This window comes from Scyliorhinus canicula, chromosome 1 (genome assembly GCF_902713615.1).
Source record: "Scyliorhinus canicula chromosome 1, sScyCan1.1, whole genome shotgun sequence".
In the NCBI taxonomy this organism is placed as follows: Eukaryota; Metazoa; Chordata; class Chondrichthyes; order Carcharhiniformes; family Scyliorhinidae; genus Scyliorhinus; species Scyliorhinus canicula.
The window spans coordinates 174,226,123-174,239,058 of NC_052146.1; the positions used below are offsets into that span (position 1 = coordinate 174,226,123).

The window sequence follows — 12,936 nt, forward strand, 5'->3', positions numbered from 1 at the left end:
ATCTAATCCTCCCCAGAGGCGATAATTGGGACAAAATTAAATTGGCGTTTGGAAACGTATGGGCTAACAGCGGAAAGTCAGCATAGATTTCATAAAGGCAAAATATGTTTTGACTAACTTGGTCGAATGATTTAATGAAGTAACAGGGAAGGTTGACTTCAAAAACCATTTGACAAAGTACCACATAATAAACTTGTCAGTAAAATTATAGTTTACAGGATTTAAGTGACAGTCTGGATACACAATTGGCTGAGGGAAGGAAAACACAGTAGTGGTGAAAGATGGCTTTTCAGGCTGGAGGGAAGCATGCGGTGGTGTTTTCCAGGCGTCAGTATTATGGCCACTGCTCCTTTTGATATGTATTAATGAGCTGGGGGATATAGGACTTCAGTTCAAGTTTTGCAGATGACACAAAACTTAGAAATGTAGTAAACAGTGACGAGGATAATAACAGACTTCAGAAGGACATACCGGTGAACTGAGCAGACATGTGGCAGATCAAATTTAAGGCAGGAAAGTGTGAAGTGACACATTTTGGTCAGCAGAACGAGGAGAAGCAACATACACTAAATGATATAATTTTAAAGTAACTACAGGAATAGAGAGGCCTGGAGAGGTCAATGCAAGTAAATCTTTGAAGACAAGAGGACAAGTTCAGAAGGCTGTTAAAAAAGGCATAGAGGATTCTTGACATTATAAATTGAGGCACAAATGTATAATAATAATGCAATTAGTAAATCTTTATAAAACAATGATTAAACCTCAGCTGGAGTATTCTTGGCACCACACTTTAGGAAGGATGTCAAGGTGTTAGAGAGGATTCAGAAGACATTTACTAGAATCATACCAGAGCAGAGGGCAGTTAGGGTCAACCACATTGTTGAGGGTCTGGAGTCACATGGAGGCCAGACCAGGAAAGGAGGGCAGATTTCCTTCCTTAAAGGACAATTGTGAATGGTAAATAAGGAGAAAGTGTTTTCAGTAACAAATGGGTTGGTAACGACAGGATACAGATCTTAAAGGTGATTGGCAAAAAAACAAACATGACTTTAAAAATCCTTATGCAGCGAGTTGATGTGATCTGGAATGCAGTGCCTAAAAGAACGATGGAAGCAGATTCAGTTACAACTTTGAAAAAGGAATTGGATAAACAAGTGAAGCAAATATATTTGCTGGGCGAAAGGGAAAAAGGAATGGAATGATTTGGAAAAGAGTAAAAAGGGCTGGTAAAGGCAGGCTGAATTGTCTCCCTCTGTGCTGTGTCATTCCATGATTCTAAAAATGTACAGCAAGACGTCTTGCAACACCAGGTTAAAGTCCAACAGATGTTGGTCATCTGTTGGACTTTAACCAAGTGTCGTAAGACTCCTTACTGTGCTCACCACAGGCCCAACGCTGGCATCTCCACATCATGTCTAAAAATGTAAACACTATTCCGCCTTACAGATGGTTTCAAGGCCACATTAATAATGCCCAAGAAATTAACTGAGTTTCAAGGTAAAATTGTTAAACTTTAGATGGGATTTAACCTTTCTAATAATGAAATACAGTTTACAACAACAGTTTGCATTTCTATAGCACTCCTCACACAGAAGATAATTTCTTAAATTAAGACCATAAGAAATAGAACGAGAATTAGGCCACTCGGCCCATCGAGTCTGCTCCGCCATTCAACCATGGCTGATATTTTTCTCATCCCCATTCTCCTTCTTCTCCCCAGAATCCCTGATCCCCTTATTAATCAAGAACCTATCTATCTCTGTCTTAAAGACCCTCCGTGATTTGGCCTCCACAGCCTTCTGCGGCAAAGCGTTCCACAGATTCACCACCCTCTGACTGAAGAAATTCCTCCTCATCTCCATTTCAAAGGATCATTCCTTTAATCTGAGATTGTGCCCTCTGCTTCTAGTTTTCCCACAAGTGGAAATATCCTCTCCACATCTACTCTATCCAGGCCTCGCAGTATCCTGTAAGTTTCAATAAGACCGCCCCCTCATCCTAAACTCCAACGAGTACAGACCCAGAGTCCTCAACCGTTTCTCATATGACAAGCTCTTTATTCCAGGGATCATGTCCTCTGCACCCTATCCAAGGCCAGCACATTCTTATTTTGATACGGGGCCCAAAACTGCTCACAATACTCCAAATGGGGTCTGACCAGAGCCTTATATAGCCTCAGAAGTACATCCCTGGTCTTGTATTCTATCCCTCTCGTCATGAATGCTAACATTGCATTTGCCTTCTTCACTGCCGACTGAACCTGTACGTTAACCTTCAGAGAATCGTGAACAAGGATTCCCAAGTCCCTTTGTGCTTCCGATTTCCTACGCATTTCCCCATTTAGAAAATAGTCTGTGCCTCCATTTCTCATTCCAAAGTGCATAACCTCACACTTTCCCACATTGTATTCCATCTGCCACTTCTTTGCCCACTCTCCAAGCCTGTCCAAGTCCTTCTGCAGCCCGCCTGCTTCCTCAATACTACTTGTCCCTCTACAGATCTTTGTACTATCTGCAAACTTAGCAACAGTGCCTTCAGTTCCTTCCTCCAGATCTTTAATGTATATTGTAAAAGGTTATGGTCCCGCACCGACCCGAGGCACACCACTAGTCACTGGCTGCCATCCTGAAAATGACCCCATAATCCCCACTCTCTGCCTTCTGCCAGTCAGCCAATCCTCTATCCATGCCAGGATCTTACCCTTAACACCATGGGCTCTTAACCAAGCGGCACCTTGTCAAAGGCCCTCTGGGAATCTAAATAAATCAGGTTCACTGGTTCTCTTTTGTCTAACTTCCTTGTTACTTCCTCAAAGAACTCCGATTTATCAGACGTGACCTCCCCTTGACAAAGCCATTATGACTGACTCGGTCCTATTTTATCATGCACTTCCAAGTACTCCACTATTTCATCTTTAATAATGGACTCTAAAAGGAATGACCAAAGTCAGGCTAACCGGCCTATAATTTCCGGTCTTCTGCCTCCCTCCCTTTTAAACAGCGGTGTTACATTAGCCACTTTCCAGTCCTCTGGGACCATTCCTGCCTCCAGTAATTCCTGAAAGATCACCATCAATGCCTCCACAATCTCTTCTGCAACAATCTCGTTTAGGACCCTGGGGTGTAGTCCAACGGCCCAGGTGATTTACCCAACTTCAGACATTTTACTTTCCCCAGAACCTTCTCCTTAGTGATGGTCACTGCACTCACCTCTGCCCCCTGGTTCTCCTGGAGCTCTGACATCCCACTGGTGTCTTCCACTACGAAGAGTGATGCAAAGTAACTATTCGGTTCCTCTGCCATTTCTTTGTTTCCTATTATCACTGCTCCAGCCACATTTTCCAGTGGTCCAATGTCTATTTTTGCCTCTCTCTTACCTTTTACATATTGAAAAAAACTCTTCCCATCTTCCTTTATATTACCAGCTAGCTTGCACTCGTACTTCATTTTCTCCCCCCTTATTGCTTTTTTAGTTGTTCTCTGCTCACTTTTAAAGGCTTCCCACTAATCCTCGCTACTTTGTATGCTTTTTCTTTTATGCTGTCCTTGACTTCCCTCGTCAGTCATGGATGCCTTGTCCTCCCCTTAGCATGTTTCCTCCTCCTTGGGATGAATTTCTGTTGTGCCTCCCAAATAACCCCCAAAAACGCCTGCGATTGCTTCAAAATTGATTTAGAATTTAGAACAGTACAGCACAGAACAGGCCATTCGGCCCTCGATGTTGTGCCGAGCAATGATCACCCTACTCAAACTCACGTATCCACCCTATACCCGTAACCCAACAACTCCCCCTTAACCTTACTTTTTTGGACACTACGGGCAATTTAGCATGGCCAATCCACCTAACCCGCACATCTTTGGACTGTGGGAGGAAACCGGAGCACCCGGAGGAAACCCACGCACACACGGGGAGGACGTGCAGACTCCGCACAGACAGTGACCCAGCCGGGAACCGAACCTGGGACCCTGGAGCTGTGAAGCATTGATGCTAACCACCATGCTGCCCCATGCATGCTGCATTTACTTTATATGCAGCGAAAAACGTGGTTGGCATCTGGAACAAAGGGCAATGGGAAAGGTTAAGTTGGCAGGGATGAGATATAAATCATTGAAGAGAATCATTTTAAGCTGTTTTGAAAACTGGGAAGGTGTCATAGCTGAAGGGAGCTGGCAGAAATACAGAGGTGACACAATGACTGAACAATCAGCCACCAATGAAAGAGTGGGAGCCAGGGGAAAGGGGGTGGGAACACTAAAGGACAGTAAGGTAGTTGCAGCAAAACCATGGAGAGATTTTAAACTATGAATAAAAATGTTGAGGTTGACTCTGTCATGTGAGAGTACCTTTTAGAAATGGCTGTTTACTACTGCAGTGATGCCAGAGAGTGGGTGGAGCTGGGCTGTCTGTCAGCTCTTTACTTTTGTTTTAGGTTGTTTGCTGCAGGGTGTGTTTCGTTTTTGTTTTCAGTGTTGGAGCTGAAGCCAGACCAAGCAGGTGTACTGCTGTTCTCTCTGCCATCAAAAGACGATCTCTTGATCATTTGGTGAATTCAGAATTATAAATGTTTTCAGTAGTGACTTTAACCTGATGTGCTTCTGTTAAAGCTTATGTTTAATTTTGTAAGTCTTCATAGAATTTACAGTGCAGAAGGAGGCCATTCGGCCCATCGAGTCTGCACCGGCTCTTGGAAAGAGCACCCTACCCAAGGTCAACACCTCCACCCTATCCCCATAACCCAGTAACCCCACCCAACACTAAGGGCAATTTTGGACACTAAGGGCAATTTATCATGGCCAATCCACCTAACCTGCACATCTTTGGACTGTGGGAGGAAACCGGAGCACCCGGAGGAAACCCACGCACACACAGGGAGGATGTGCAGACTCCACATAGACAGTGACCCAAGCCGGAATCGAACCTGGGACCCTGGAGCTGTGAAGCAATTGTGCTAACCACCATGCTACCATGCTGCCCTGGATTCTGGATGTTAAAAGGACTTATTGTTGTATTCTTTGGGGGTTGTATTTGAATTAATGGTTGCTAAGATGTTCACTGTATGTTTTAAAAAGATTAACTTGAGTTCATAGGATAAACATTGTTTTGCTTTAAAAAAATACTTTTCCATTTCTGCTGTACCACACCTGTAGAGTAGGCCATGTGCTCCCCATACCACAATCTTGTAAAAGTTGTGGGTCAGGTGAACTCCATGATACACATTGGGGTTCTCTAAACCCTGGCCCATAACAAATTGGGGGCTCGAGGGGATAAAAGTCTATCTATTGGATTGGCTTAGTGAACTTAAAGACAGTGAGGGTTGAGCATATTGTGGGTGTTTTTCAGGTGTGGTATTCTAGTTTAAATGGGGAGTGTGTTGTGGACAATGGCTCTTTCAGAGGTCTGACGTTTGTAGGGGTGGAGATGGTCACACGCAGTACCTTACGGACAGAGACTAAAAGCAGACTGTTAGATTTGGCAAAAACATTGCAGTTAACATTACCTGACAAAATGAGGCAATTATGGCGGTGGCTAAGCATTTAAAGTTGCCTGAGATACAGTTTGACTCATTAGAAGTGGCAAAAATTCAGTTACAAATTAAACAAATAGAACATGAGAAAGAATTAAAGCAGCTTGAATGCGAAAGAGATAGAGGGGAAAAAGAAAGAGAAAGGGAGTTACAGATCAGGGAAAAAGATAAAGAGAAAGAGTTATTGATATCACATGGGCAAGTTTGTGGCGATTAATTGGGAAGTACTAAAATGGCTATACGTGATGTAGATGTGGGAAATGTTCCGATCAAACAACATCCATATAGACTTAACCTTTGAAAATTGGCACAGGTTAACAAAGAGATTGAGAGTATGCTTAAAAACGGCATAATTGAAGTGGGTTGCAGCAAATGGAGCTCACCCATAGTGATGGTACCTAAACCAGACGGTACCCAACGGTTGTATGTGGACTATAGAAAGGTTAATGCAGTTACAAGAACAGACTCTTATCCTATCCCACCGTTGGAGGATTGTTTTGAGAAAGTGGGACAATCAGCTTTTATTTCCAAACTGGATTTACTTTAGGGTTACTGGCAGGTACCTTCATCCGAAAGGGCGAAGGAGATTTCAGCTTTTGTGACTCCAGATGGTATATACCAATTCAAAGTTTTGCCATTTGGCATGAAAAATGCACCAGCTACATTTCAACGGTTAACTAACAAAGTTGTTTCAGGATTACCCAATTGTGCGGTATACATCAGCGATCTGGTAATTTTCAGCCAGACATGGAAAGAACATTTAAAACATCTGATGGAGTTATTCGATCGACTTCAGGAGGCGGGTTTGGTGTTAAACCTAGCCAAAAGTGAATTTGGAAAAGCCCAAGTCACTTTCCTTGGCCATACAACCGGACAGGGTCGAATGGTCACACGGGATGTGAAACCAACAGTTCTTGAGGAGTTTTCAATACCCTCAAGACGTAGGGAAATAATGCAAATTCTTGGCATGAGTGGATTTGATCGAACATTTGTGCAAACGTTTTGTAGTGTGATTGCTCCACTTATGGACTTGAAGAAACGTCGAAAATTTCAATGGACAGCAGAGTTTCAACAGGCATTTGACTGTCTGAAAGCTGTGATAACTAATGCTCATGTGTTGGAGAATTACAAGGGACTCTATGATCAGATTGAACTAAAGTATCTGACTTTAAAGAGACATACCGAGGCATAGAGAAATGGACGGATCGTGCAAAAACCTTCTTGTTCAAAGACACTGTCAATCGAGAAGGATTTCAGTTGGAGGAAGAAGAAAACAAAAATGGACTGTATTATTATACCTGTTTGCATGTGTTATTTTTTGAAATGAAAATGTATATTTACTGTGTGCATTTCTTAAAGGATAGTGAAAAGGTGAAAAATGAAACCATCTTGAAGTTGATGGTTTATTTTTTTTCTTTGGGGGAGGTGTCATGTGAGAGTACCTTTAAGAAATGGGTGTTTATAAATGGGTGTGTATATAAATATCTGTAGTGAGAGTACCTTTAAGAAATGGGTGTTTACTACTGCAGTGATGTCAGAGAATGGGTGGAGCTGGGCTGTGTCAGCTTTTTACTTTTGTTTTAGGCTGTTTGCTGCAGGGTGTGTTTTAGTTTTGTTTTCAGTGTTGGAGCTGAAGCCAGACCAAAGCAGGTGTACTGCTGTTCTCTCTGCCATCAAAAGACTATCTCTTGATCATTTGGTGAATTCAGAATTATAAATGTTTTCAATAGTGACTTTAACCTGATGTGCTTCTGTTAAAGGTTATTTTTTTTGTAAGTCGTCTGGATGTTAAAAGGACAGCGTAAGCATTACTTAGTGTTGTATTCTTTAGGGGTTGTATTTGAATTGATGTTTGCCAAGATGTTCACTGTATGTTTTAAAAAGGTTAACTTGAGTTCATAGAATAAACATGTTTTTTCTTTAAAAAAATACTTTTCCATTTCTGCTGTACCACACCTGTAGCGTGGGCCATGTGCTTCCCATACCACAATCTCGTACCAATTCATTAGTACCAATTCATTAGCACCAATTCATTAAGGATGCCAAAAAGCAGATTATCCTTTTATCCATAAAAAATATTATGAAAGTGTTGTACACGTTATAATCTCACCTGGCTGTATTCCTGATCTGCCGAAAAGTCGAAGGAATCATCGTTATCATCGGCGTAACTGACTTGGATTTGCCTTAAAGCACCTGTTTGAAAATTTCAACATTCATTATCAATTTTAAAATTGAAGTTTCTAGACATCAACAGCTGCATTAAGCCTCCAGCTGTGACATTTAAGCAACCACTGTTAACTTAGTTTAGAACATACTGAAAATCTACATTAATTGCAGAATATCCTTCGACCTTAAAATAATTAACCAATTTGCCTTTGTCCTGCAAGTTAACAACTGTGGATTTGACGTTGAATACAGCAACTGTTCAAGCATAACATCAACAACCCCCCAACAGTAGCAGGCTGGGAGGGGTCGGGAGGTGAAAAGGTCAAATCTGAGCCAACAGGCAGCGAGGCAGAACAATTAATAAACATAGCTTAAAATTTACTGTTGCCCCTGGCAATGAGAGGTGGGAACTGCCAGTTTTCCAAGGCAGGTGCCACACTCCTTCCGGGTCAGGAGGAGTAAGAGGTCTTCCACTTACCGCTCAATAAAATTTTCAGCCAACCCCAGTCCCGATTGCCAATTCTTACCCAAACCACACCGCCCAGCCATTGGATTGTAGGCCCATTCAATCTTCCAAACAAGGAACACTCTGGACCATCCCCAAGGATCCCCAACTGCAGCTTCTGGCCACTGCCAAGTCAGGCTGTCCATTAAGCCAGAGTCATTTCTCAGCCTCATTGACACCCTACCGACAAACATCAAGGTCAAGCTGTTACACTATTTACTGGGATCAGATGTTGTAGTTCAATGTTCTAAAGCAGGAGTTTTCCCATCTGGCTGGTGTAAATGTCTTGTATTCTAACAAATACTCACTATGTTTGATAAGTAGATAACTGAAATGTCATGGTGCATACACAGACTTAGGTTAGTACTGTAGGCCTCACATTCTTTTTGGGTCACAGTGACCCCAATTGAGTGCATACTGAATGCATTATTTGTAATCTCTTATGGATGCGAAACACAATGCACAAGACGGCCAATGATAAAGACACCTATACTTAGACTCACAACTTGGCAGTTGTGGGATAAAACTTAATATTGCCGCGAGTTTATTTATAAAATCAAGAAGAGTGTAACTCTAGATTTTATCACCTGAATCCACAATATAGTGTTTCAAAATATATAACTTTTGAAACAAAAGTAGTGTGGAACAGTCAGTGACAACATGGGAGGGGTGAAATTCCTGTCAGAGATAGAAAGCATTCCAACAAAGGTGCAGTGTTTTCAGTTACAACAGGGCAATTAGGAAGAGAAGCTGAGAGAAGACAAGGGATTTGGAGGTGGTAGATGACCTGAGTCAGCAAAACCTGCACTGATTCAGTCAGAAAATTGGCTCTACTTTGTATCTTTGAGCAGAACAGCAGTTAGCTGTGCAGAAATGCTGAGATCAATAGCTAGTGATGGGTGTACAATGCACAGGATTATCCAAGGGTGTTCATGTTGAAAAAGCTATAACCCAGATAGATAGCACACCACACTTTACTTCACATTTCGCATGTAAAATGTCATACTTTTCATATGTCAAGATCATTAAACCTCCTTCACATTCGATAGCAATTGAACTATGTTGCCAAAAGGACTTGCAAACTTTTAATATGATGGGAAAATAATAAGTCTACAGTGAGGAAATATTGCACGATTCAATGGAAAGCACATTTCCATCTCAATGAATCTTACCTCCCCAAACTAACTTTCATAGTTATTCAGATCCATTATTCTCAATATTTAATTCAAGTTTTGTGAATCAATGAAAACCGATGGATTTCTATGTACAAATGTAACACAAAGTCAACTGCAGCAATATCACAACCAGCCATTACCAATTAAACCCCTTAAGTTGGAAAAGTAGTGAGTGCAAGATTCTCATCATTTAGTCATGAAATAAATTTTCAAAGAAATTCTGAAATTGCAGTTTACATAAGAACTAGGAGCAGGAGTAAGCCATCTGGCCCCTCGAGCCTGCTCCGCCATTCAATTAGATCATGGCTGATCTTTTGTGGACTCAGCTCCACTTTCCGGCCCGAACACCATAACCCTTAATCCCTTTATTCTTCACAAAACTATCTATCTTTACCTTAAAAACATGTAATGAAGGAGCCTCAACTGCTTCACTGGGCAAGGAATTCCATAGATTCACAACCCTTTGGGTGAAGAAGTTCCTCCTAAACTCAGTCCTAAATCTACTTCCCCTTATTTTGAGGCTATGTCCCTTAGTTCTGCTGTCACCCACCAGTGGAAACAACCTGCCCGCATCTATCCTATCTATTCCCTTCATAATTTTAAATGTTTCTATAAGATCCCCCTCATCCTTCTAAATTCCAACGAGTACAGTCCCAGTCTACTCAACCTCTCCTCATAATCCAACCCCTTCAGCTCTGGGATTAACCTAGTGAATCTCCTCTGCACACCCTCCAGCGCCAGTACGTCCTTTCTCAAGTAAGGAGACCAAAACTGAACACAATACTCCAGGTGTGTACTCCAGGTTTGGGTATGATTACTCCCTTAAATGGCAGCTGTAAAATGTACTTAATCTTGACCATTTCAGCTTCTTTATGCACAGAATTTTAACCACCTCAAGGAAAAGTTTAGAATAGGCAAACCACTTAAAATTGAGGAGTTGTTCTTATTAGTTTAGTTCTGAAAATAAAAATAAATAAGTACCTAGCTGTTTACCCTCCGCACCATTTTCTGCCTTCATGTTTGAGTTTTGGTCATCTTCGAATTCAGTGTCCAGCTGATTATTACTGAGGAATTTATTAGTTGCTAACAAGCATCTTCTTGTGTGGAGTTTATCAAATTCCACACATTCACAGTTACTGCCAACACGGAGTTCAGACATTGTGTCTACGGCGTCAGTTTTTTTGAACACATTTGCAGGAGTCTCGTTGTCGGCTAAACCGTCAGTCTCCCCTTGCAACGATGGCCAGTTACTGTTGCTTTCCTCTAGTACAGAGTTATTGCACTGTATTCCTTCATTTTCCTGTGACTTAAAGTTTGATTCAGTGCAAAGGCCAGGAAAACAAATCACAGCCAAAAACCAATGGGCCCTATAGCAAAGAAAAGATGATTTTACATTAACATCTTAGATTATTACTAAATAATAAATCATCCCATTCACCACCTTCAACACTACAGACGAACAGCAGCAGCCGTACGTACCATCTACAAAATGCACAGCAGGAACTCATCAAGGCTGCTTCGACAGCATCTTCTAAACCCATGACCTCTACCACTTATAGAATTTCATAGAATTTACAGTGCAGAATGAGGCCATTTGGCCCATCGAGTCTGCACCATCTCCTGGAAAAAGCACCCTACCCAAGATTAACACCTCCACCCTATCCGCATAACCCAGTAACCCCACCCAACACTAAGGGCAATTTTGGACACTAAGGGCAATTTAGCATGGCCAATCCACCTAACCTGCACATCTTTGGACTGTGGGAGGAAACCGGAACACCCGGCGAAAACCCACGCACACACGGGGAGGATGTGCAGACTCCGCACAGACAGTGACCCAAGCCGGAATCGAACCTGGGACGCTGGGGCTGTGAAGCGATTGTGCTATCCACAATGCTACCGTGCTGCCCACTTAGAAGGACAAAGGCATGGGAGCACCACCACCTGCAATTTCCATTCACCATCTAACCATATCACCATTCCTTCACTGTCGCTGGGTCAAATTCTGGAACTCCCTCCCTAATAGCACTGTAGGTGTACCTTCAACACATGGACTGCAACAGTTCAAGAATGCACTCACCACCACCCTCTTGACAGCAATTAAAGATGGTCAATAAACACTGGCTTAGCCAGTGACACCCACATCCCATGGAAGTTTTTAAGAAAATATTTCAATCTGGTTTTCTGGGTTAGATCAATTGCCGCAGAATAAAAGGTTTGAAAACTTCTAAATTATAGAAGGATAGACTGGCAGGACTCCAGATGGCTCAGTAAGTTTATCAAGTAACTGACCAGTTCCAGATTTGTACTAAATTAGTGGACATGAATTGGGTTATAGTAAGAGAACTGAAGTGGTCTCAACACAAAGCTTCAACTGTCCCTGTCATGGCCACTCCCTGCCTCAACAACTCTCACCTCACTCCCAGTTTTAATCTGATAATACCGCATTCCCTGACTCACCGCTTTTTCAAAACCATTTTGTAATTCAACTGAATCTCTTCTGGGTCTTCCCTGTTCAGGTGGCCATAGTCAAGTAACTGGAAAGGAGATTTATTAGGGACGAGGGACTAGAAAAGCTGGGATTGTTCGCTCTGGAACAGAGGCAGCTAGGGGGAGATTTATCAGAGGTGGTCAAATACATGAAGGATTATTGAGTGGGACGGTAATTAGAGGATACTGATATAAGGTAACTGGCATACGACCAGAGAGTAAGTAGAGATCAAGCTGTGACCTGGACTGTAATGCCCAAAAGAGCAATGGAAGCAGATTCAATCTTGACTTTCAAAGAGGAATGGGATAAATACTTGAGAAGGAAAGATGGAGGGTTATGGGAATGGGGAGCAAAACTAATTAAATTGCACTTTCAAATAGCTGGCACAAGCACAATGGCTGGATAGCCCAACACTGAGTTCAAATATTTTGTGCAGTAAGAGTCCATGATTCTGTCATATCCGCACAGGAAGACAATGCCAGTGTCCCTACTCTCAACTGCAAGGGATAGATGTTTGATTACTCTAGGTCAAGTCGGCATAAGGAAGGGGCCGTTTTGGGTATTCTAAAAGGCATTAAGGTGGACAAGTCCCCAGGTCCGGATGGGATCTATCCCAGGTTACTGAGGGAAGCGAGGGACAAAATAGCTGGGGCCTTAACAGATATCTTTGCAGCATCCTTGAGCACAGGTGAGGTCCCGGAGGACTGGAGAATTGCTAATGTTGTCCCTTTGTTTAAGAAGGGCAGCAGGGGTAATCCAGGGAATTATAGACCTGTGAGCTTGACGTCAGTGGTAGGGAAACTGTTGGAGAAGATACTGAGGGATAGGATCTATTCACATTTGGAAGAAAATAGACTTATCAGGGATAGGCAGCATGGTTTTGTGCAGGGAAGGTCATGTCTTACAAACTTAATAGAATTCTTTGAGGAAGTGACAAAGTTAATTGATGAGGGAAGGGCTGTAGATGTCATACACATGGACTGCATTAAGGCGTTTGATAAAGTTTCCCATGGCAGGTTGATGGAAAAAGTGAAGTCGCATGGGGTTCAGGGTGTACTAGCTAGATGGATAAAGA

General features: G+C 42.3%; 1 protein-coding gene across 1 annotated transcript in view; it reads right to left on the bottom strand.

Moving 5' to 3' along the window:
• Positions 1 to 12,936, bottom strand: part of senp6a (SUMO specific peptidase 6a) — a 204,740-nt gene that overhangs the window by 14,132 nt on the left and 177,672 nt on the right. The window contains 2 exon segments of the mRNA XM_038790658.1: positions 7,635 to 7,717; positions 10,352 to 10,737. Coding sequence (XP_038646586.1) covers positions 7,635 to 7,717; positions 10,352 to 10,737 — 469 coding nt within the window.